The 26,818-nt window shown below is 39.8% G+C and overlaps 1 protein-coding gene across 1 annotated transcript in view; it reads right to left on the bottom strand.

Annotated features, from left to right (window-relative positions):
* Positions 1-26,818, bottom strand: part of LOC134487457 (sodium/hydrogen exchanger 10-like) — a 145,998-nt gene that overhangs the window by 103,566 nt on the left and 15,614 nt on the right. The window contains exons 4-7 of the mRNA XM_063289270.1: positions 14,491-14,656; positions 6,886-7,002; positions 1,182-1,343; positions 985-1,084 (exon numbers count right to left, since the gene is read on the bottom strand). Of these exons, the coding sequence (XP_063145340.1) occupies positions 985-1,084; positions 1,182-1,343; positions 6,886-7,002; positions 14,491-14,656 (545 nt within the window). The remainder of the gene's footprint in view (positions 1-984; positions 1,085-1,181; positions 1,344-6,885; positions 7,003-14,490; positions 14,657-26,818) is intronic.

Genomic DNA, 26,818 nt, shown 5'->3' with positions numbered 1-26,818 from the left:
TTATTCTGTACATAGTAACAGTTCCGGGAAAAAGCTGAGAGTGACAGGAGCGCGCCGGTGCGGGTTTAAATACCCTGCGCCGGTCAGCGCCCCCTCACTCAGGGTTACGTCATCCCCCCTTTGTCCTGCATGCTGTCTTGCCGGTAGGTGAAGGGTTGCGAGGCCCCGCTGGTGCTCCGGGATCGCCCATCATCGGTTTCCTTATTCAGCCGGTGATTGCTGTCAGCTGGGCGATCTCCGTTGCGCTGGTGCTAACAGCTTGGGTGTGCCTCGCGATCCGCTTAGCCTTTGTCTCTTCTTCTTTCTTCTTTGTGAGCTGATGGCTGCTTATCTTGGGCCCCTTCCCCTGCTTCCTTGTTATTGTCATGTGTGCCATTGCGCTGATGTCTTCAGCTCAACGGCACTCATGTCACCAATCATGTCAAATCATCATGCATGGCTCCATAGAGAAGCTATTGAAATTTATAAACACCACAACTTTTACACAAAAGAAGGGAGTCTGAAGGCTAACAAAGCCTGTTTTCCAGCTTTACATCACACTAAAATAAAACAGCCCTTAATTAACAAACACCATTTAAAACCTTCAGCAATCTCACCTGAAAAATAATAAACAGCAGTGTGTTTCAAAGAAAAACTGATCAAAAATACAAATAATTTTCTTCTGTCTCCCAGACTAAGTTTGAAATGCAGGCTCTCAAACTCAAGCCCATTGTCATGAGCTTCCTTGTGAGCAAAATGAAAGTTCTGTGGACCACAACTATAACCATTTTAGTTTATCAATATTCAATCATACCTACCATTTCTTTTGTAAGAACCTGGTATACAATTACAATTATAAATAAAGAATTTGCAAAATGGAATTTCATTTTAACATTCTGCAGCCATTTCAATGACACTAATTTGTATTATATGATAAGTAAAAGAGAGAAATTAAACTACCACAAACATTTACAAAGTGGTTAAGACAAAGAGATAAACTCTTACTTATAAAGAAAAGCATCCATTCCTGGACTAAAGGTCACCGAATCTAAAAGAAGGCCCAAAATAGAAAGAGCTATAACTCCAGACATGCCAAGCCATTCAGCTGAAGATAAAAAGAAAAAAAAAGTCATTATTATATGGAAGGAGGCAAGTCTGCTTTAAAAATTAAGCGTTTTACAAAGATAATACAGTCAACTTACCTACAAAAAAAATTATGTATGACATTGAGAAGCTTAAAACTACTTCAATTATTCCATCATTGAAAATATGTTGCAACCAATAAATAACTAGCCTTGAACTCAAAAATCCAAACGCAGCACTTGCAAAAAATTTTAAAGCCAGTTTTAAAAAAATCTCTTCAACTATAAAAGGAAAAAATAATTATTTACAATTTGATTTAGTTTTCACAAAACTACATTTAGTATTGCATACCTAACTGTATCACAGAATTTTAATATTCCCATTTTATATCCTAGAGTCATATTCTTGTCTTATTCAAATCAATCTGGCAGGACAGATTTGACTGCACTCCTACTCCACTTAAAACATCATCAGGTCTGATAGTGCCTTAAGTAAAAACAAAACTGTAGCCTTAAACCCATTGATTTAAATGGGACTAAAACACACTAACATAGGATGCAATCCTATATACTTACCTGGAAGCAAATGTAATTGGACTTATAAGTAAACATCCATAGGAACCAGTCTAATGATTTTTCTGTGAGGACAATATGCATAAATCTAAAATATGTAAATAATTAACAGTGGGCAAAGAAAATATTCAAACTGTAACAATAGAATAAGAAAATACTATGTCTTCCCAAGAATATGTATTATTTTTTAAATCTGTGAACTGCTTTGTATCATTCAATTGTTGACACTGTTAAAGAAATTCACAGATTATAGCAACACTTATCATTCAAGACAGTTATATCTAAATACCCTTTTAAAAAATGTCTAAATATTTTCATTAATATTTTAGAATATTTTAGAATGGAAGTCATGGACATGGATAGCAGTACAACTGAATACTAAGTCAACCAGCCATCACATAGCTAATATCCACCCTGAGATCTGTGTGGCTCGGACCCTGATGGTATTCCAGGTCTTGAAGAACCCTAACCCTTGTTGGAGGTATCAGCAAATCAGCATGCCTCATTAGCAAGTGGATGAGTTCGTTTTAGGATGCAAATTCTCCATGTGCTTCTGGAGGAAGCTGTTTGTTGTCCCTCCCACATTCCTCACTTCCTCTTCCTCCTTCTTCACCATCTGGGAAGCAGCATGCTTGTTGCAGCTCTCTCCATCTCTGTGGGCCATGCTTGGGCCTAAAGCCATGTGCTTGCCCCTTTCTGCATGCAGCTTTTAGCAGCAATGAGGGCTGAGTTCAATTCAGTTTAGGGAACAGAAGAAAACAAGAATCGATATGTTTCTACTGAAAATGGATGTAACTGGACCAAATAAATCAGTAAGACTCTTTTTTACTTTCTTTTTGAACCTACTTTGTCTAAGTATAATTCTTTATGTTTGGGTGGGCTAAATGTGTAAGATTTATTTATTTATTTATTTATTTCTCAAATTTGTACTACCACCCATCTCCCTCCACAGAGAGACTCTGAGCAGTTTACAATAAATTAATCCATTAAACATTAAAAACAGTAATCATAAGCTTAAAATACAATACAATATAAATGAAATAAAAATAAAAATCCAGATGGCTACAAAGATCGTAAATATAAAGGGAGCAATCTAAGGTGCCAGCCATCCCCAAGAATGACTACCCCCCTCTCTACCCCAAACACGGTGGCAGAGCCAGGTCTTCAGGGACTTCCAAAAGATCAGGAGGGATGGAGCTTGCCTAACTTCTGGTGGCAGAATGTTCCACAGTGTAGGTGCCACTGCAGAGAATGCCCGTTTCCTGGACCCCACCAAACGGAATTCTTACACCAACAGGGTCTGTAACATGCCCTCTCTGCATGAACGGGAGGGACAGGTTGATGTCATGGGGATGAGACGGTTCCTCAGGTAACTTGGACCCATGCCATGTAGGGCTTTAAAAGGTGATAACCAACATCTTGAATTGGACCTGGCAGCAAACTGGTACCCAATGCAGCTTGCGGAGCAAAGGTGTTACATGTGCAAACCTTGGGACACCCAAGATTGCCTGCACGGCTGCATTCTGGACCAGCTGTAGCTTCCAGATATTCTTCAAGGGTAGCCCCATGTAGAGCGCATTGCAATAGTCCATATGGGAGATGACCAGGGCATGAGTTACTGTTCAAAGGGCCTCCCAATCCAGGAAAGGGTGTAACTGGCGCAGAACATGAAGTTGCACAAAGGCCCTCCTGGCCATGACTGCCACCTGCTCTTTGAGCAGGAGTTGTGAGTCCAGAAGGACCCCCAGATTCTGCACCGGGTCTGTCTGGGGCAGTGCAACCCCATCCAGAACTAAAGATGACAATTTCCCAGATACAGAGGAGCCATTAACCCACAGCCACTCCGTCTTAGTTCAGCTAAAGCCTACTGTTCTCCATCCAGACCCCCACAATCCCCAGGCACTGAGAGAGGGCAGTCACTGCATCACTTACCTCACCTGGGATGGAGATGTATAATTGGTCATCCATGGTGATGGATGATCTCACCCAGTGGTTTCATGTAGATGTTGAAGAGGAGCGGAGAGAGCACCGAACCCTGTGGCACGCCACAAAGGAGGGGCTGGGGGTCAGACCTCTCGCTCCCTATCACCACCAACTGGGAACGGCCCTGGAGGAAGGAGGTGAACCAGCACAAAACCACGCCGCCCACCCCCAATTCCTGAGCCGACCCAAAAGGATACCATGGTCGATGGTACCGAAAGCTGCTGAGAGGTCAAGAAGAGCAAGGATGGATGCACTACCACCATCCCGCTCCCACCAGAGATCATCTATAAGTGCGACCAATGCTGTTTCCATCCCATATCCGGGCCTGAAACCTGACTGAAAGGGGTCAAGAGAATCCGTTTCCTCCAGGGTCCTCTGGAGCTGCAACACCACCACTTTCTCAACCACCTTCCCCAAAAAGGGGAGGAGGTGGGAGACAGAACGAAAATTGTCCAACACAGTAGGGTCCAGGGATGGTTTCTTGAGGAGGGGGTGCACCAGCGCCTCCTTAAAGGCAGCTGGGAACACACTCTCTCCCAAGGATGTATTGACCATTGCCTGAGCCCAACCACATGTCATGTCCCGGGCTGCCTTTACCAACCAGGAAGGGCATGGGTCTAGATGACAAGTGGTGGCATTTACAGTCTGAAGGATCCTGTCCACTTCCTCCAGTCCAACAGGATCAAACAGTTCCAAGATAACTGGGTAAGTACGTTCCTTTGGCATCTCCTTCAACTGTGCCTCACGCTTGGAGTCCAACTTTGAACGGATCCGAGCGATTTTATCCTGCAGATGCACATAAAATTCCGCTGCACGGCCCTGCAGCTTGGTCACTGGGCCCACCTTCCCCAAAAGGGATTGAGTAATCTTAAACAGGGCCGCCGGGTGGCATTCTGCGGATGCAATAAGAGCAGAGAATATTGATGTTTCGCCACTGTTTCCACCACAAGGTAGGCCATAATAGTGGCTCTAGCTTGTGTTTGGTTGGATTTGGTCTTTGTCTTCCTCCAGCGGTGCTCTAGACATCTCTTAACCCTCTTCAAAACCCTCAACTCCTCCGTAAACCACAGGGAGTGTCAAGTTGGGTGAGGCAAGAGAGGTCGCACAGGCACAATCCTGTCCAAGGCCCCAGCTCCTCACTATTCCAGGCTGCGGCCAGGACCTCTGCTGCACCATGCAGTAGATCCTTGGGTATAACCCCCAACTCCTTCTGAAAACCCACTGGGCCCATCAGTCACCAGGGGCGGACCAATCAAATGGGTCCTGCCTCCCTGCAGATCAACTGTTTATGTGATCAATAACCTATATTTCTCTAACTTGCTCATTAAAGCTATTTTAGATAATATTCTTTTTCTGTGCACATCTTTCACTCTGTTAAGCTCTGCTCCATTCAGTGGTCCTGGCTGTCCATTAATGGCTTCAACCCTAACCTAAAGGGCAGATTCAGGTCTGGTTATAGTACCAAGACAGCACTGATTGCGCTTGTCAATGACTTCTGGCAGGCTCAGGATGGGGGTTGTGCATCCATCCTGGCCCTCCCTGATCTCTCAGCAGCTTTTGATATCATCGATCACCGTATCTTTCTGGACCAGCTCAGTGGGCTGGGAATGGGGGGCACTGTTTTGTGGTGGCTCTCCTCCTTCCTTCAGGGCCAGCTCCAAACAGTGTTGGTAGGAGGGGAGAGTAGAACCTGAGGCCCCTGCTTGGAGGGGCACCTCAGGTCTCTAGCCTATCCCCACTCCTATTTAACATCTACATGAAGCTACAGAGCAAGGTTATCCATCGGCATGGGGTGCAGTATCATCAGTATGCTGATGATACCCAGTTGTACATCTGTTCCCTGGGCTGACCAAGTGATGCTATGAAGGTCCTTTCCCACTGATTGGAGGCTATGAGGGTCTGGATGGGGGAGAACAGGCTTCAGCTGAATCCTGGCAAGGTGGAGTCACTGTGGGTTTTAAGCCCCGCCCCCCCCAAGTGGATTTTCCATCTTTAACACTGCCTGGAGGTGCACTTCTCCAGTTGGAGTTGGTGAGCAATCTGGGGGCCCTACTGGACACTCTGCTCCACTGGAAAAGCAGGTAGCAGCCATGGCGAGGAGAGCTCTTATACAGGTTTGTCTTGTGCACTGTGTGCGCATTTCTGGACTGGAAGGCCTTGCTCATGGTGACTCATGCCTTCATCACCTCCCATTTGGATTACTGTAACACACTTTACATAGGGCGGCCTTGAAGAGCACTCAGAAGCTGCATCTGGTCCAGAATGCAGCAGCATGGGGATTTTTTGGCATTTCTCACTACACCCATGTAACACTGCTGCTTTATGAGCTACACCAGCTCCCAGTAGGCTTCCAGGTATAGTTCAAGATACTGGTCATCACCTATAATGCCCTCCATGGCATATGGCCAGGCTACTTGTGGGACTACCTTTCTCCTATTGTTTCTGCCCGCCCACCAGATCTGATGCTCTGGGTCACCTCTATTAAATAATGTCATGTTTTTGGACCGCCAAGTCATGCCTTCTCAATGGTAGCACCTACTCTGTGGAACAGCATTCCCCCCGGAGATTTGGATGGCCCCAACCCTGTTAGCCTTTTGCAAGGCACTGAAGACCTGGCTATTTCCCCAGACATTTCATCAGAAAGTAGATGAGCTCTGCTACTATTGATGCTAAGTGGGGTTAACAGTATATATTTGGGCACCAGAGGGTTATGCCTGGGGTTTGTTTTAATCTTGTTAGCCGCCCAGAGTCACTTGTCTGGGATGGGCAGCTATATAAATCATATAAATAAACAAACTAGTTTTCCTCCCAGGCCTTCCATTAGGGTGGATGGGACCCCTTTGGGTAAGTTTTGTAAATGTTTGTATTGAGTGGTCAGATACTATCTTGTTATCTATACAACACTGTGTTTTTAGTCTTTTTTCTATTTGATTTTGAGGTGCCTAGTCATTCTGGAATCAGGTGGCACCTAAATCCAATAAAATAAATAAAATGCCTGTTTCACAATTCATAGTTTCTGCAATCTATATGTATTGCTATATTTACTGAGATACTATACAGCAATTATTTTTCATAGTGTACAGAGTGAACAAATAAAGTTATTTTTTCATGACCCTATTAGGCATCATGACAACAATGATTAATATCATACTAAATACTGTAATTCAAATAGCCTCCAAATATATACTTAAAAATTATCAGTTGAGAATCATGGCATTACAGTATTTTATTCTATTCAAGGAAAAAGTACATAAAAATAGACACATACCCATTCTCTTATGGTTCAGTTTTGCAAGGTCCCTATATAACTCAAAAATAATTATTGTGGTTGCATCATTAAACAAAGATTCACCTTTAATTAAGTTGATAACTATTTTTGAAAGGCCTGAAGAAAGAAAATATGAAAAGTAATATAGTTAAGATTCACTTTTAATGTTAACAAGTAAAGAAATCTTAGTAAAATACAGGGGCATTACCATAGTTTGGATGCATTTATATTTTTATTTAAAAAGCAATGATGGAACAACAGCATCATGATTTTCTCCATGTAAATCCCATCAGCACTTTAGTGTAAGTCTATACATATGCACATAAAGTCTCCAAAGTCATTTCTGTGGTTGTCCACAAGAGGGTATCTGATTGACAAAAGCTCAGAATGAGGTGAAATTGGCAAAGGATGCTAAGAATAACAAAAACGACTTCTTCAATTATATTCAAGGTAGAAAAATCACTATACCAGTTGCTCAAACTAAATTGGGGATGATCAGCACTGAGAAGTCTTACGAAAGATATGACAACATTCTAGTACCTGAAAGAATATTGCCCAGAATATCAATAATCCAAAGAGTTAGTGGTCTTCCCTTCAGTGGATGTTCTAAAGAAGCTGAATATTCTTCTGTCAAAGTGCTTTAATCTCTACTCCAGCAGTGAACAGGGGTTTGGAGTTAATGACTTAAATAGCCCCTTCAAAGTCTAGGACTCAATGGCTATTCAAAGTCTAGCACCATTTTTATAAAACTGAAATCAGTCCTAATGTACTCTGTATGGAATCTATCTATCCTGTAGCCATTAATTACTTTTTCAGATGTGACAAATGATTTAGACCTGTTCTAGCAGCTTTTTACTGTGGGTACAGATAACAGTAAGGTCTTCTCCTGAACACAATAGAACCTGGGGTAGCCATCAATGGGGGGCATTTCAGCACCATATGTAGAACACTTATGAAGTACTCTTGAAGTCATAGAATTTGATTATGGTAGAAATACCCCACATCAGAGCCCATATTGCCTGCTGTTCTGACTTCTCTCAAAGATACTTTTTTTAAAAAAGGAAAGAAAATAAAAGCAAAAAGGAAATAATAATTTAGAGAAGTGTAGGAATAACAATAAAGGAACTAAAGAGATTTAAGTTTTCAGCACAGTTCCAAATAGAAAAGCTGAGAAAGTTTCTACTGAAGTATGGTCAAAAAGAAATTGAGGAAAAATTGGAATCCAAACCATGAGCAGGTGCACTAGGGAGATCCCTCCAAATATTTTTTCAGCTATCAGAGGCATCCACAGGGTTTAGCATGTTCATCAAAATGATGAAAACAATGTCATGTTGCAAGCTCCATCTCTTTAGTATGTGCACATGACACCACAACATACAGGCAGTCCTCGGGTCATGATGGCAATTGGGATCGGAATTTCCATCGCGAAGCAGTGCAGTCATAAAGTGCAATGTAACGTAACTGCATCATTTAATGACAGCAATCCCAACAGTCCCAGTTATCATCATAACCCCAGGACAATGCAGGTTGTTAACCAAGGACCTCACATGAACATGACGTGGGAAGAGGTGGGAGTCCCAGGCAAGCAGGCTGGCAAGTGAGAGCTGTGGGTGAAAGCTATGGGCAGGTCCTATGGAGTGGGGTTGGGTTGGTGGGTGCTGCGAGCAGGCGCTATGAACCATGGGTAGGTACATGGGCAGGCAAAAAGCGGTGGGAGAGGGAGCAACTTGCCATCTCCTGCCAGCTTCTCCATTGACTTTGCTTGTGCGGAGCTGGTAGGGAAGGTCGCAAATGGTGATGACATGACTGCAGGATGCCGCATCCATCATAAGCGTGAGCCAGTTGCCAAGCACCCACATCACGATCACGGGACTGCGGGGATGCTGCAATGGCCGCAACTTCATGGACTGGTTGCAAGTCCCCCTCATACAGCGCCATTGTAACTTTGAACAGTCACTGAATGAGTGGTCACGACCTGAGGACTACCCAGGTAGACCTCGACCTATGACCAGTCAGCAACCATTCCAAGTTATGATGGCACTGAACAAACAGTGATTATAACCAGGCCTCAGACTGCACCCCTGCAGTCATGTGACCGTTCCCACTTATGACCAGATGCCAAGCACCCTGCAATCACGTGATTGCCATTCGCAAACTTCCCTGCCGGCTTCTCCAGAAAGTCAATGGGGAAGGCGGCAGGGAATGTTGCAAGTTGCTATGGTAAGTCTCCCCCACCCGGACACCTTCCCCCAGCCACTCTGTGCTGCACCAGCCACTCATGCACCCCCAAGCACACTCCCCAACCCACCCTGCAACCCCGTGCACCCTCTCCCCTCACCCCACCTTCCTCACACCCTTGTGCTCCCTCACACCCCCACCAGCGCCGCACCTCCGCACACCCTCCCCAACCTGTATGGCACCTCTTGAGCACCTCCTCATACCCTTGCACACTCTTTCCAACATGCACCCCCTTGCACCCTCCCTGACCGATGTGACACCTCTCATGCACCCCTTTGTACCCTCCCCAACCCATGCCTCTTGTGCACACTCCCTGACCCTCCTTGCACCCTCGTGTACCCCCTCGCTCCCTCCCCCACCAAGCAGCAGCCACTTACCTGCCTGCGGGCCTAGGTAACCATTAACTGACTTTGATTGTAGGAAGCCAGCAGGAAGTTGCCTCACCCAACAACAGTGTGATTCAGTTAACAACTGCAACCAGGACTGCAGAAATTGCCATCACTAAGTGATGTGGTCACGCCTTACTATCACATTGCTTAGTGATGGAAATTCCAGTCCCAACTGCTGTTGTAAGTTGAGGACTACCTTTATATAACTTTGATTTGTTACGTAGGAATTACAAAAAAATATTGTAAATCACACTATAACCTCTATAACTGGAATGTCTTAGATAATTCTTAGAGAATGACATTACTGCAATACTCCTACATTCCTCTAAATTAACAGAAGTTTATTCCTGCTTTAGATTCTAACACTATGTACCATAAATAATATAATTTATTGTGCCTACATACTGCCTCCTTTCACATCATGGAAAAGACAACAGTCTGTTTTTTATTACCTGTCTCTTTTCCATGATCTTTTTAAAACCTCTACTCTGCTTAAAGATTAACTCTTATTACTGCATAATTCTTAATGGGTAACAGTCAACCAGATAAAGTGTTTAAGGTATGATAAGGCTTTTCATTTTGCTGTTAAAACTTACATGGCTATCCTTCTCAAAACTATTATAAATAGTAATGACCTAATGGCCAGGCCTTGTAGGAAAAGACAGCAATTTTTATTTTGTTCACCCGGAGAGGTTCCTTTCCAGGGTTTATCATTTAGAATCATAAGCATTCCTGACTAATAATCAACTTTAATTTAAAAAATAGTCGAAGGACAATCCTAGTCTGTTCACTATGTTTGTTGCTGTTAGATTATCAATTTTCTTTAGCTCATGAAGTTAACAAAAACTGTGCTACAAATGTTATGATTTTAATGAGGGTTCATTATCTTTTTTATTTTAACATTTTAACATTTATTTTTCTAAAAATTTTATACTTACACAATTAACAAAAGAATCTTAAAATATAAGAGACACAAACTAAAAATACAAACTAAGAAAAAAAGAAAAAATCTACCTTATATTTTACATTTATCAATAGTCACTGGTTAACTAATGAATACACACTATAATATGATCAGTTCAAGATATTGTAAAATATCACAAAATTTCTGCTATACATGTTGCTGCATCCTTTGATTAATAGAAAATGTTGCCTTTTCCAAAACAGATAGATCACCATTTCTGACAACCATTCCTTGACAACTGGAATGTCATATTTCCAATTTCTCAGTATTATTCTTTTAGCCCCCCCACCCCATGCATAATACAACCATAGTTCCTGATAAGCAGTCAATTTCCAAAACTTTGATATATAGTTTAACATGAACATCTGAAAAACGAATTAAAATTAAACAAGGGAGATTACCAAAATCTTCTTTTGATTTGATGGATAATTTGGCAATAGTGGACTCATGGAGATATAAAAATGGACTGGCAAAAGATTATACTTTTTACTCAGAGAGACATAAATCCTTTTCAAGAATTGATATGATTTGGGTTTCAAAAGATTTGGTGAATAAAATCTTTAAAGTGGACATATTACCAAAGGCTTTTTCTGATCATAATCCTTTGATAATAAAAAAGAATTTCTAGGTCATATAGATGGAGATTGAATGAATCTATTTTACAAAAAGAAAAGTTTGTGGAAGATTGTAAGAAGAAATTAAAGGATTTTTTTGAAATTAACCTGGACAATGAAAGAGATTTAAAAACTGTGTGGGATACTAGCAAAGCAGTTATAAGGGAACATTCTATCTACCATAATCGTAGTCTTAAGAAAAAATCTCAACAAAAGTTACAAACGGTTTTGGATCAGATCAAGTTGAAAGAAACTGAGCTACAGAAAAAACCATCAGATAATAACATTGTGTATCAACTCAAGTTATTACATCAACAAGTGTCAATGTTGACTGTGAAAGAAATTGAAACAAAATTAAAATATGCTAAACAGAGACTTTTGAGTTTGCTAATAAGCAAGGAAGCTGGCTAGCATATAAATTAAGGAAAGAGAAGAAAATGATATTAAAGATTCAAGAAGGAAATGTGGAGTTATTGGACAATGAAAAGATTTAAAAAGCATTTCACAGTTTTTTTTTTCTAATTTATATAAAAAACAAGAAGTCTCTTTGGAAAAGATAAATGAATATTTGAATGAACAAGATTTACCAAAAATTACACAGTCATAGAAATTAATATTGAATAGTCCCATAACTACCTTTGAAATAGTCAAAGCTATTAAAAAAAAAACAAAATTGGGAAAAGCACCAGGACCTGATGGCTTATCTGCACTATATTATCGATGTTTTGAGGATCAGATTCTTTTACCTTTTAAAAGACTGATGAATTCTATTTTGTTAGGTCCTCCAATGCCAGATTCATGGAAAGAAGCTAATATTGCTCTTATACCAAAGGAAGGACAAGATCCTTCCTTAGTTAAGAACTATAGGTCAATCTCATTGTTGAATAATGATTATAAAATATTTGCATGGGTACTGGTTGAAAGAATGAAAAAAAAAATTACAAGAACGTATCCATCATGACCAATGTGGATTTTTACCAAAAAGACAGTTAAAAGACAATGTTAGAGTAGTTTTGGATATTATAGAATATTTCCAATATCATAATGAATGTCAAGTGGCTCTTATCTTCTTAGATGCAGAAAAAGCCTTTGATAATTTGAACTGGAGCTTTATGTTTAAAGTTTTGGAAATTATGATTTTGGACAACATCTTATCCAGGGAATTAAGACAATTTATACACCACAAAAGGCAAATATTGTAAATGACGAATTAACTGAATCGTGTCATATACAAAAAGGAACAAGTCCTTTGTCACGTTTGCTCTTTATTTTGGTGTTGGAAGTTAGAGACATTAGAAGAGATGAACCAATAAAGGGCTTAAAGATCAAACAAGAGGTTTTTAAACTGAGGACTTTTGCTGATGATTTAGTTTTGATATTACAGGACCCCTTGGATACTGCAGAACATCTGATGAAGAAACTGAAAGAATTTGGATCATTGGCAAGTCTTAAAGTAAATAAACAAAAAAGAAAAATGTTAATTAAAAATATGACCCTGTCCAATCAAGAATTACTGATGGGTAAGACGGGTTTTAAGATTGAAAAAAAGGTTAGATATTTGAGGGTGATCCTGTCAACTAAGAATAGTACATTGTTTCAGAATAATTATGTTAAAATTTGGAATGACGTGAAAAAAGTTTGTTAAGATGGGGAAAACTACAATTGTCTCTCATGGGAAGAATATCTGTGATTAAGATGAATGTTTTGCCTAGGATGTTGTTTCTTTTTCAGACTTTACCAATTTTGTCAACAGATTTACCATTTAAAGAATGGCAGAGAGATATTTTGAAATTCATTTGGCAAGGCAAGAAACCAAGAATTAAATATAAATTGTTACAAGATGCCAAAGAACGAGGAGGTCTGGGTCTGCCTAATCTAAAATTGTATTTTGATGCCTGTTGTTTGTGTTGGATGAAGGAATGGATTATTTTGGAGAACAAGAAATTATTGCAGCTTGAAGGATATGAAATAAGATTCAGGTGGCACACCTGCTTGTGGTATGATAAAGTTAATAAGGATTTTAAAAATCATTTTGTTAGGAGTGCCATACTGAGGATCTGGAACAAATATAAGCTAAGATTGTCTCTTGATATACCATTATGGTTGTCACCTCAAGAAGCATTTGTTAGAAGAGAAAATGTGGGAGGAATAAGTTGGTTAAAGTATAAAGATTTGTTAAATTTTGAAGAAGGTGAACCAAAACTCAAAGCGAGGGAAATGTTAGAGTTGGAAGGTTTTATGTCATTGGTTCACCTATGTGAAATTATCAGAATGTTTTAAAGTGGATAAAAAGAATTATAAATTTCTTAATGAAATAACCCAGTTTGAAATGGAACTTTGTATAAATGATAAACATGTTATTAATGAAATCTATAAAATGTTGTTACAGATTAATTTAGAAGATGAACAGGTTAAAGAATGTATGATTATCTTAAAAGATAATTTTTACAAGATGATGTATTGTTGGTATTTAACTCCTGATAAGCTGTCAAAAATGTATAGTGGTGTAACTAACGTCTGTTGGAAATGTTTACAGGGTGAAGGAAACTTTTATCATCTCTGGCGGACTTGTGAAAAGGCTAAAAAGTTTTGGGATCAGATGTGTACTATTATTCAAAAGGTTCTTAAAGTGAACATACAAAAAAAAGCAGAACTGTTTCTTGGGTGTGATGGAGGAGTTAGAGACACAATATGGAATTTTGCTTTTATATATGATTACAGCTGCAAGACTTTTATATGCACAACAATGGAAAGATCCACAAATACCTACAGTTGAAGATTGGATTATTAAATTAATGGATTTGGCTCAACTGGCTAAATTAACAGCACTAATAAGACAATATTCTGTTTCTGGATTTATATCTACTTGGCAACCACTTTTAGAATACTTGCTTGAGTTGGAAAAAAAATGAAGTTTTGATCTTGGGTTTTAGTGATTAAATGGTTTGTTTTAATAGAAATAATGTTACTATGGTTTAATTAATGGTAAGAGATTATATTTGTAAATATATATCTATACCTATATATCTCTATCTCTCTATATCTCTGTATCTATATCTACAGATATATCTATATCTGTATTGGAGAAAGTCAGAAGTCACTTTCCATTTCTGTTTTCTATCTATCTGCACTTTTATAGTTTTTTTCTTTTTTTCTTTAGTTCTAGTATCTATCTTTACTATATTTTCTATTTTGTATTTTAACTATCCTTTGAAAAATAATAAAGTTCTTTTTTTTAAAAAGGTATATAGTTTAACATTACATTAACCTCTTTAACATTTAAAGATTTCCCCATAAATCTGCTTATATACATTAAATATACACTATCCCCAAAAGGATTCATTATAAATGAATCAAATCAAATCAAATCAAATCAATCTAAAATTAGATTCTTACTTACCAATGTTTCTTACAGAAGCCACAGAAAGGACAGGATCTGTTGTACTAAGAATTATGCCAAACAACATGCTATCATCCCAAGACCATTTATATTTATTAACTTTAAAAATTAACCATCCAAGGAAAGCACAATTCATCAAAAATCCAGGAACTGCCAGAATTACCACCTGTAAAAAACAATGTGTCCATATATTCTTGGAATTCAAATAGCTATAATTCATTTATGTTATCTCAAAATCATTTGCTAAATGCAATGCCATTAAATTATGATAACAAATACAGAGGTTGTAAATATATGATTTAATTTAATTTTCTCATATTAACTGAAATGTAATCTGCATACAGGTAGTCCTCACTTAATGACCATTTATCAGCGACCGTTCAAAGTTACAACAGCACTAAATGAATGGTAGTTACATCTGGTCCTTGAAGTTACAGCTGTTGCAGAACCCCTGCAGTCACGTGAACAAAATTCAGACACTTGGCAGCCTGCCCACATTTACGACCACAGCATGTGCTTCAACTCCCCCCACCCACTTATCTCCCCTGTCATCTCTGCCCTTTTGGCCTCACTGCACTCCACCACTGCCTACCCCTGCCACCCCCCGCCATCTTCTTCACACTGCTGCCAAGGCACACCTAGCCAAGGCAGCTGCTGGCCCTTCACAAGGCTGGTGAGGGGAGTTGAAACAGAGGTGAGCATGGCAGGGCAGGAGAAATGTGAGGTCCTCACCTAATGACGATGTGGTTCTTGCCTAAATGACCGCAACCAGGACTATCAGAAATGCCATCACTAAGCAGTGCAGTCACGTGATGTTTCACCTAACAACTGCTTTGCTTAGCAATGGAAATTCTGGTCCCAATTAGGCTAGTTAAATAAGGACTACCTGTACTTACAGCAATGAGTGATACATTTAGAAGTTATAAACCCAGAATATTCACATTTCACACACTTCCTGTTTATATTTGATTCAACAGATCACCAGAATGTATGAAACAGTTATATATATTTAGTTCATCACAGCTGCATGTATGGAATATGATCACTGAAAGGATAACATTTGGAACAACACCAACAGCAGTGTACTGTGGAGAAGAATTAAGATTAGCATAATGCATCTGATAGAAAAAGAAATCATGGATCTTCAGATATAAGTTCAATTAACTCTTTCTCCAACATAATTAGCTAGAACAGGCTGGACGATCTCAAACCGGCTGGTTAATCTCAAATAACAGGACAGTCTGTACTGCTCCTATTGGAATCTGCAATGAGTTCATGGATAATATTTCCAAGACTGGTATGAAAGGAGAGAAAAAAATACTAAACTGGAAATATGATCCTCAGATTATTTTTATCTTCATCCCAAAATCTGCTTCAATAACAGTGGAAGGATCTCCATCAGCCTATTTTTTTTCTTATATGCATCTGGTGTTTGAATATGCAACTTTGAAACCAATTTGGTAAGGAGCTTTACAGTTAACTTAGATCCAATGTTATTAATTTAGCCAATGTGTTACATCCATCAGCCTGTTCTTAGCAGACCATCTCAAAGTTGCAGAGCCATCAACATCAATCAAGCCAGTTTCTGAAAAGAAACTGCTAACTATCCACTAAAGTAGGCCTGTGCAACACACCACCCATGGTCTGCATGCAGCCCACCAAGCAGCCTTGTCTGGCCTGCTGGTATTTTTTTAAAAGCCAATAAATTTATCAGTGCCTCAAAAGACATGCTACTGAGCACCCCAAGCCTCACTGCTGCCACCAGCTCCAGCACTGCCGCTGCTCTGCTAGCCAACAAACAGGTATTCCTTTGCAGCCTGCAATGATTTTTAATTATCAATGTGGCCCTTTCACCTCTACTAGTTACACAGGCCTGCTCTAAAGGAACCACACTGCTCAAACCAGGGAGTACCAACTCCACTATTACAATGATTATGGACAAAGCTGGAATTAAATAGAAGATAAATATCTAAGGTACCGTAGAGCTAATATTTTTGGATTTGTCTCTGAAGAACTTTCTTGCAGAAGCTATCATATTGCCAAGGTATTATTTCCTTTTCTACTATCCTGTTTGGAATGTGACTTGTTGGAGACAGAGTCCAGTACTCACAACAAAGTAAGCAAATATGCAAGGTTCATACACAAGATTCAAACTGTTAGATAAACCACATAAAGAATCAAAATCCAAAAGCAAGGTTAGTCTAAAGGCTGAAATTGACAAGTCACTCAGCAGCCATCACAGGCCTAACCATACCAAAACACCCAAATTCACTTAACCCTCCCTCCTATTAAGCCACTCCCCAAACCCAATCCTCAGACTGGTCTTTATTCTAGCCTCTGAACCCAAGAATAACAATCCATTCTTCCTATCACTCCTTCAGCTTCTCTTTCTCCCCAACAACCTTGTATAAACCAATCTTCAGAACAAAACTAGTTCTCACCAGTAACATCTATCCAGAGCAGCCTCTTAATCAACAGCCAACCCTAAACAGTTCACATTGCATTGTTACAACTTTTTCAAGTTGTAACAATGCCAAATGGCAAGTTGTTCTGGCAGATATGCCCAGTCCCAGCTGTTTCAAGGCTCAGATCAATGGAATAAAACTATGTAAAAGATCCAACCCCATTTCCACAGCCTACAGTGTTCTGCTGTAGCATAATACTGCCTGGAGCAGCAGACCAACCTTGGTCAGTCTTCTCAGATCTCTTCCTACATTCCCCTCCTCCAGCACCAGCACTTGTCAGTCTCTCTTGATAAGGCTCCATGTACCACAGCCTGATTCAGCTGCATCTCCTATCCCATGCACTTGGTATGCTTTTGTCTCAATAAGACTAATACTATGCCTCATGCTGCAGCCTCACTGTGTTCAATCTCTACTTTCCCTATATGACATTTTAAAAGTCCCTGCTTTTGCTCTTGCTTTCTTCTACACTGTCTTAGTAATTCTTTATTAAGTAAAATGTATTATCATTATAGTGTATTATTAACTATAAGTGTATTATCATATACTTTATGATACAGCAAAGACCCATAACTTCCAAACCCACCTGATAACATCTCAACTGTAATCCCAACTCACTTTCACTTATCTTCACTAATTTTTAGTAGCTGTCACCAAGTAATTCAACCACGTTCGCTTTATTCATATGGTCCCGGAAATTTAAACTCAGAGAAAAAGGCTATTCCCTGACCATGATTCTGTCAATCTCAAGATTGGCTTCCTCTTGCTTGCTTGCTTGCTTGCTTGCAAGATGGCACTGAGGAAAAGATCCTTGAAGCAGATACTTTGGAGAAAAAAATCAGCTACCGTATGGGGAAGTTGATTATCTATGTAGGGAACCTCTGAGGGTTGAGTTTCCTGTTCACCAGTTAGCTCCTCCTGATGAAGGTGAGTGAAATACTCTGTAGCACAGCTTTTGGTTTATTCTTCTGCGGCTGAGTAGCTGAAGAGAATAACCTCCCCAGAGGATGAGGGTTGGAGAGGAAAATCGAAGGCTCACCTTATTTGTGCAGTTGCTCTTTTGAACTGGAACCACAAGGTGGCACTAATGTCAAAGGAGTAAAAGTCAATTCCCACTTTTTTTATTCCCAAAATGATGGGAACTAGTTTACATTTTATTTTATCTTCAAGATCTGACAGCATAATCTCTGGATCTGAGCTAATAGAGACACATGGGCACTGAAATAAGGAAGTTCAGCCAGGAATACTTCCAGATCCAAATGTAGAACTCTAGGTAAAGTAATGTCCCAACTATCACATAAAATCAACTTAATCCAGTCTTTTAAAACTCTGCCCCAAACATTATATACATTTGAGGTATTAAAATATGCTGATTACTGCTACATCTGCCACATAATCACTTCACACCTTTGTATGATCAAAAACTGGTATGAAACATGGGATGGCTAATATATAATATTAAAAAATCAATACAATGGCTAACAGTAGGCATAGGTTAAGGTCACTAGCAACCAAAACAAGAAGGCATAATAATTTGAAGCAAGACAGTATGGACAATATCTAGCGGAATGTGGTAGAAACTGCACAGCAGCAGTCATCACTGATACGGGTTGCTTCAGTGGAAGAAAATCAGTCCCCCACTGTTACAGATTCAATACTACAACTAAATATCTGCCATGGTTCCCAGAATAACAATAGGGATTTGACAATCAAGATAAGCATTAACTATTAGAGATCATTTCCCCAGAGATCATGGGAAAGATCTCTGATCTGGCTTTTTATATCATCAAAAGCAGACTCCAATGGTAGTTCAGTGGAAAAGGCAGGCAACAGAGCCAATAGGCTGTCAGAAGGCACCATCAGAACTAGGCCATGAATCCTCACAGGAGCTATTATAAGAGGCATTGGCTTAACAAAAGGAAATATGCAAGAACCTTTTTTTTATTTTGTCACAAGGGTCTTATCTGCCAACTATACCTGACAGATTCAGACCAAAGTGATAATCTCAATGGTTGCCTGATACTGCTTCTACTGCTTGGCTTAGATCTGCTAGCATTTGAAGGAGAACCTTGCCAGCTGGTCTTGGAGGCCTCAGCTACTCAACATGCAAATGGTTCTAATTCCATTTTACATCAGTAAGGGAGTAAGGGAATCAGCAACTGTTACTGAATGACCAGACACCATGCACTTTGAATGCAGATAAGGAGGAGCCTCAAATAGTTCAGCCTTCCAAATAATTCAGCAAGTTCTCTAATACTCCTCATTGTCCATTATCTGGTAGAATGTTGTAAGTTGACAATACATTATGCCTTTTAAAATTACATTTCTAAATATGATACTTTACCAGAAATATGGCTTTAGCCTATTTTATGTCTAAATCTTTTTTACAGCTTTAAATACTGAGAATGGTAGATTGTGTACGGGACTTAAGTCTGTTTATCTCTGTAATATTACAAGCTGAAATACGTGAACTCTGGAGCAATATGCAATGACAGCATTATTCAAATGTAGATGTACCACCTTGGTGTTAATTAATATTTACATACCTGTTACTCATGTCTATACCCAGAAAGATATCTGGCAAAAGTCAATTTGTTGAATTTGTTGCAGCCTTTACATTCTAGCACATATATATTCATGGCAGGGGATTTTAACTAAGAATTGATGCAAACAACTATCTGCTGTGTATGAAATTTCATGTTTAGCCCCTTGATATGAGAGAAACCTCCCCTTCCCCTCTTCTTATCCAACAGTCTTATCCATTAATCAAAAAATCCAGTTTGTAACCCTAGGAATTATGCCTAATGAAAAATTTTGATGAATTAGATTTTTGGCTCTTAAAAGTTACAGTGACTAATCATTATTCAACAGACTTTACCAACTGGGCTGGGGAGAGGCATTCATTGACCCATTATATTGCTGTATCTAGGAATTAAATCCCACATTTGATTAAGTTTTTAACTGTTAGTCATATGGATAGCAATTTTCTGCCACCTTTCCTGCAGTTAAGAACATTTGATAATTTATTTTTGGATCCAAACTATAGCTCTCTAATGGCTTCTGATCTATACCCTATTCCCACCAAATGGTTACTTCAGTAGGGTAAGTTGGCCTCTAGAATTTTAAATTCTGAAGAAGCACTTTGGCTTTATTCAGTAATTACTGATGAGGGTGCAGAAAGCTTCATTTTAAGGAATTTACCAACCTCCTGCAGCTCTTGCAACTAATGCTTTGTACAAGTGTTTCAACCACAGTTATTTATTTATTTGTTTGTTTGTTTGTTTGTTTTATTTATCAAACTTCATCACTGCCCATCTCCCTCCCAAGGAGGGACTCTGGGCGGTTTACAATAAAATAGAATTAAAACCAGAAGTTATAAATACAACAAATACAATAAAAGTAAGAATGTGATGGAATCTAGATGGACAAGAGGTCTTTATCAGACAGTGAGTATAGTGGGTCCATCAAAAATCACTCTAGGGCACTAGCCATCCCCAGATGTGGTTATTCCCCCTCCTGTTCCAAGCCTGCTGGCAAAACCAGGTCTTTAATCTTTTACAAAAGTCCAGGAGCAAGGGGGCCTGTCTCACCTCTGGGGGAAGGATGTTCCAAAGGGCGGGAGCTACTGCAGAGAAGGCACGCTTCCAAGACCCCGCTAAATGGAATTCTTTTACGGATGGGGTCCATAACATGCCCTCCCTGCATGATCAGGGGGGGCAAGTTGATGTAATAGGGATGAGACAGTCCCTCAGATATCCTGGTCCCATGCCATGTAGGGCTTTAAAGGTAATAACCAACACCTTGAATTGGACCCGGAAGCAGACTGGAACCCAGTGCAGCTCATGCAACAAAGGTGTTACATGTGCAAACCTTGGAACACCCAAGATTGCCCGCACGGCTGCATTCTGGACCAGTTGTAGCTTCTGGATATTCTTCAAGGGTAGCCCCATGTAGACCGTGTTACAGTAGTCTATATGGGAGATGACCAGGGCATTAGTGACTGTTCGAAGGGCCTCTCGGTCCAGGAAAGGGCGCAACTGGTGCACAACCCAAAGTTGTGCAAAGGCCCTCTTGGCCACACCTGCCACCTGCTCCTTGAGCAGGAACCGTGAATCCAGGAGGACCCCCAGATTCTGCACCAGGTCTGTCTGGGGCAGTGCAAGCCCATCCAGCATTAAGGATGACAATTTCCCAGAACCCGAGGTGCCATTAATCCACAGCTACTCCATCTTACCAGGGTTCAGCTGAAGCCTGTTGTTCCCCATCCAGATCCCCACAGCCCCCGGGCACCTGGAGAGGGTAGTCATGGCATCACTTACTTCACCCGGGATGGCAATGTATAATTGAGTATCATACCTCATCCCATGGTGACGGATGATCTTGCCCAGCGGTTTCATGTAGATGTTAAAAAGGAGTGGAGAGAGTACTGAGCCTTGCGGCACCCCACAATGAAGTGGCCACGGGATAGATCTCTCGCTCCCTATCAACACCGATTGGGACCAGCCCTGGAGGAAAGAGGTCAACCAACGCAGAACTACGCCACCCACCCCAAACTCCCAGAGGCAACCCAAAAGGATACCATGGCTGATGGTATTGAAAGCCACTGAGAGGTCAAGAAGAGCCAGGATGGATAAGGAATCAACTTCAAAACCATGTTTGGATTTAGATTGTTGTTTTTTCTAGGAAAAGCCAGATTTAATCTCAGCTCAGGATCTAATATTAGAGAAAACACAATATAAACAACTGATGTGGAATAAAAAGGTGGTTACTAGAGTTACTTGGTAACAGTAACAGTTGATATCAGCAACCCATTTAAAGAAATCATCTATATTTCGACAATAGTTATTCCATCTGAACTTAAACTTGGAAAATCTCCAGGCAATGCCTTTTTGATAACAGATATCATCAGATAATCTGAAGGATTAATAATGGCTAAATTATTATATAATTGGTGTACTTAGTGGCTGTATTTGCTCTTTTCTCTTTCCAGATTAGTTCCATTAACATTAGCAAATAATTTTACTACTAAATTGAAAGAATCCATTCAGCAAAAGTTGAATAATTATGGGTTCTCACAATGTTTCACTGGTTTTAATCAGGCTAAAGCAATTCTCAGACAGAGAATCCTAGACAAAGAGGGGAAGGAAGCCCCTTCCAACTTGTCAAGAGGAATATTTGTAAGTAATCAGTCCATTACCTCCTGCATATAGCTAGAGACTTAATCATATAGAAGTCTCAGAATACAATATAAACTATTTATATCGATACTAGCTCATTTTAGTTTGTTATCACAAGCAGGATCAGAAGGCACGTTTGTTTTTTTTTAAAATCCATTATGAAGACTGTTGCTATAGCTATGTGGGATGGGACAGCTGAGAATGTGGCTCATTTTCTTCTATCATGTGTAATAATATTTGAGAACAGTTTATCTCACCTCTCATAGTTTCTTTCCCAAGCATTCAGGTTTATTTTATCTTCAGTACCTGTTATTAGAGTGATTCAGTTTCTTTAAATATTTTTAAATTCTGTTACATTGCTTGTAGAACTCACACATAGCAATTTTTTATTTATATATTAATTGAATTTATATAATCACCCATCTCAGTACATGACTCTGGGTGGCTCACAAGATAAGTACTAGTGTTACTTGCTAATTGATTTTTTTTCTTATAGCAAATCTGATTAATTTTGTGATTTGCTAAATGTATATAAACTGGCCAGTTGCCTTTTTATATTCTATGTTTTTATTAGTTATCTTAGCTTTTTAGACTTCACTTTTCCATTGGAATTGAGCAGCTATAACGAATTTGAGTTAATAAAAATAATCGTTTAAAAATATTATTGCATTTACATAATCTTCATATTAACTGTGGTCTTGTTTTATCTGTTTTGTTTTTATAATGTTTTGTTTAGTCATATTTTACAACTAAGATTGTCCTTAGTGAATTGGCTGTAAATTGTATTTTATATTGTTTTTGCTGGTCTATGACTGTAATAAAACAGCTATCATCTATCCATCCAACTAACATAGGAGAAGGAACAGCTGCTTGTCCTGGCTAATGTGAGACTTTATCCAGACCAATACTCAAACAAAAGCTCCTCCATCCACCAGTCAAGGCTGTGATAAAATACTTTTATTGCAGATATTAGAAAAGCCCTTAATAATCAAGAAAAACAGCTATTACAAACTCTAGAACAGTCCCAAGATTCAAGTCTTTCTTCTCTCCTGCCTTCTATCATAATTAAGAGCATTCGTTTCTCAGAGTGAGAAGCAGTTGGCACCTGTGCACTTTACTCTAACAGACAAATCAGGACCCATACCACAGAATTAGGCAGGACTGGAACTGAGCAGTGACTGCTTCCTTCTTAATGAAGGTTAAAATCTGGATCTTGTGTACCGAACAATGAAAGACTAATCCACTATAACAGGGGTTTACAATTTTTCAGAACCCTTGATTAAAAGGCCAAGCTCTAATGATAGAAAGTTGGCTGAGTTCAAATGAACATTTTTTTTTGCCCCTAGTCTCTCACAGAACCCCATCAAGTTCTCACAGAACCCTAAGGTTTCACAGAAATCCCTGCCCTACAGGATGGCCTCCTCCATTATTGCCAAATGATCAATTCAGGAATAGGTCGCTACTTCCTTAGACTAATTATTCCTTATTCCTGAGAACATTTGTGCTTGGGATGCAAATGGCTTAACTAAATGTGCACATTCAAATATCTATGTAATTTGGGTTCATTAGAACTTCATCCTCTCCCTTGAACAGCCCTGTGTTCTGGGGTAGTATGACATAGGATCTGATTTTACCATATGTGAGGTTTAGAGCACGTTCCATTATTTATTCATATCCTCTGATGAGGATTCCTCTGTAGAGACATGACATCATGTTGTCTGGTAAAAGTTAGATAGTATTTGCAAGGATCAATCAGTTTTCTCTCAACAAAATACGAATGGTTATCCATCAGCAGCAATTTACTGTCATAAGAACGTTTACAGAAAATAACACATTTTGAGCCATAGGTTTCAAAGAATCCTCTTCTTTGAAATCACTCTTGTTCACAGAGATAGAGAAAAGACCAAGAACAGATAAAAGCACAAATATAAACAGGTAGTCCTTGCTTAATGACCACTCATTCAGCGACTGTTCAAAGTTATGATAGCGCTGAAAAATGAACCTTATGGCTGGTCCTCAAAGTTGCAGCTGCCACAGCATCCCTGTGGTCATGTGATCACAATTCGGGCACTTGGCAACTGGCTCATATTTATAATAGTCACAACATGCTGCGGACACCTGATCACAATTTGCGACCTTCACAGCTGGCTTCTGACAAGCAAAGTCAACGGGGAAGCCAGCAGGAGGTCACAAATGGCTATCACATGATGTTGTGCCTGTCGACCGCATGGTATTCGCTTAACAACAGCAGCTGGAAATGACGTCCTAAGTTGGCATAGTCATGTGACTTCACACTTAACAACCGTGCCACTTAGCAATATAGTTGCCGATCCCTATTGTGGTTGGTAAGTGAGGACTACCTGTAATCTAAAAGGCTGAAAAAGACAGAATGATAAGAGGATTTTTTTTCCTGATGCTCTAGCTGTGGCTATTGAAAAAGAACCAAACAGGGAAGTAAAAATCCAGCATACCTTTCAATGCACATTGATAGGATGGCAATGAAAAATCCACCAAAGCTCTAGCTTATAAAAGGTTCACAAACTAGGCACAAAATCCTTATGAGTGACAGCAGAGTCTATTATTAAGAAGCGCTATTAATAAATTTGATTTCTTTATTGTACAATTGTACTTCTTCCTTCCTCCAAGAAGCTTCTCCCAAATTAGCCAAATGGTTAATAACCTGAACAAGGTCATCTGCTGTTCAAAGCACCAGTGAGAATGGTAAACGCATTAAGAGAAAGTCATTACTTACACATACTCTAATATAGTACCCTGAATTCCACTGACCAAAATATAGGGGGAGCAGAATGAAAAAAGCATGAAGGATTACAATGAAACAAATTACACTGGAATGATTTATTAGTAGGAATATTACCAAAGAACACCAACTGATCTCCTTTTAGGCCCCCAAACTCTCATGTTATATCTCAGCATTGTAATGTTCACAATATTTGTGAACAAAAACTAATAAAAAGGGCAAACCACTTTGGACATTTTGCTGACACCAGGACTGAAATGTTAATGATTTATGGATTTGCATATGGATAAGGGATGAGTTATGGGAAGAAGAGATACTTGCATGTAACCTTATAGGGGGTGAAGAATCATTAAGTTTGTACTTGTGATGAAGATCAGAAGTCTATTCTTTAAATACTTCTTTTATCTTTTCCGCTTTTTTCCTTTTTGCTTGCACTTTCTATTTTTCTTTTCCTTTTCCTTTCCCTTTTTCTTTTTGCCCGGTAAAGAAAATGAGCATTCCAGGATAAGGAAGCATGGAACTGCACTCCAAGGTATTTATAGGTGCACACCTGTTCAATTGGAGTCCCATTTTTTTTGCCATTTGTGAATCTTATGATGATGTCAGGCAAAAACTAAGACTTTAGTTTTCTCATAATTTATTGAAAGATTTTGATCTGTGCAAAATAAAGCTAGTGCCCTAAGTGCTTTTTGTTGAGGTTTTCCTACTAACGATTAAGACTGTTATTGTACCTAATCATTTTGGCCAGGTGAAGAGGTTGTATTTGATTGACTCCTTTCACGTGCTTGATGCAAATCGCCTGGGAGGAGGAACCTGCCCGGACTTGTTTCTTACTTCCTCTCTTTTTCTCTGTGCTGGCATGTAGCAAGCCAGGAGAGCTAAGTCCTTTAAATATGTTTTGCTTTTGTTTTGCTTTCTGTAAATAAATTATTTTTATAGATATGCCTGGTGTGTGTGACTTTTCTGATCTCTCCTGGGCTAAAGGCTTTCCCAGCATTCTGCCAACAGGTTATGGGCCCAGTGAGCAGCCCAGTAAAACCCAGAGAGAAAAGAGAGATCAGCTCCACACCTCATGCACAATTTAAAGGCAGGTAGCAAAGACCTGTGAAGATTTTCTTTGGAGCCACCTGGAGATTTTCCAGCAACTGCCGGTCTACAGGACAAAGAAGCCAGCTGAGGTGACTTGCAAAAGAAGGAAGAAGCCATGGCTACCTCCCAGCCCTCAGCGATGCCTCTGGAGTGCCTATCAGAGACCAACTATTTGAATTGGGCCCTGAAGATGGAGATGTATCTTCGCAGAGAGAATCTTTGGCTGCCAATTGGTGAGCAAAACCCCCAAAATCCCAGTGCTGAATGGCTGAGACAGGATGAGCGGGCTAGAGCCACCATTATCTTGGGAGTTGAGGACAATCAGCTAGTCCACGTGCGAGGCATGCAGTCTGCAAAGCAACTTTGGGACACTTTGAGAGACTTATATGTAAAGGCAACAGCAGGGAGTAAAGTTACTCTGACGAAAAAGCTGTACAGAGCCTACCTTGCAGAAGGAGATAGCCTTCCTGAGCACCTGCATTATATTCAGCAGCTGTTTGTTGAGTTGCAGGAGAGAGGAATGGAATTTACACCTCTCACAAAATCATATATCCTCCTGTTCTCACTGAATGCAATGTGGGACACACTGATCTGTAGCCTGGAGGCTATGCCTGAAACAGACCTCACCCCATCGTATGTTACACAGCGCTTACTCGCTGAATGGGAGAAGAGAGAGGAAAGATCCCCCCCCCCATCTCTTCTGGAAAGCTGCAATACCAGAAAATGAGGGAAAAGAAGGGAAAGGAACCTGAGGCCACAGCGCTAGCCAGCCAGCGATGCTTCACTTGTGGTTCAGCTGGACATTTGCAAAGAGACTGTGCCATGAGACCCAAGAGTAGAAA

This window comes from Candoia aspera, chromosome 1 (assembly GCF_035149785.1).
Source record: "Candoia aspera isolate rCanAsp1 chromosome 1, rCanAsp1.hap2, whole genome shotgun sequence".
NCBI lineage: Eukaryota > Metazoa > Chordata > Lepidosauria > Squamata > Boidae > Candoia > Candoia aspera.
This window is presented reverse-complemented; position numbering and strand designations above follow the sequence as displayed.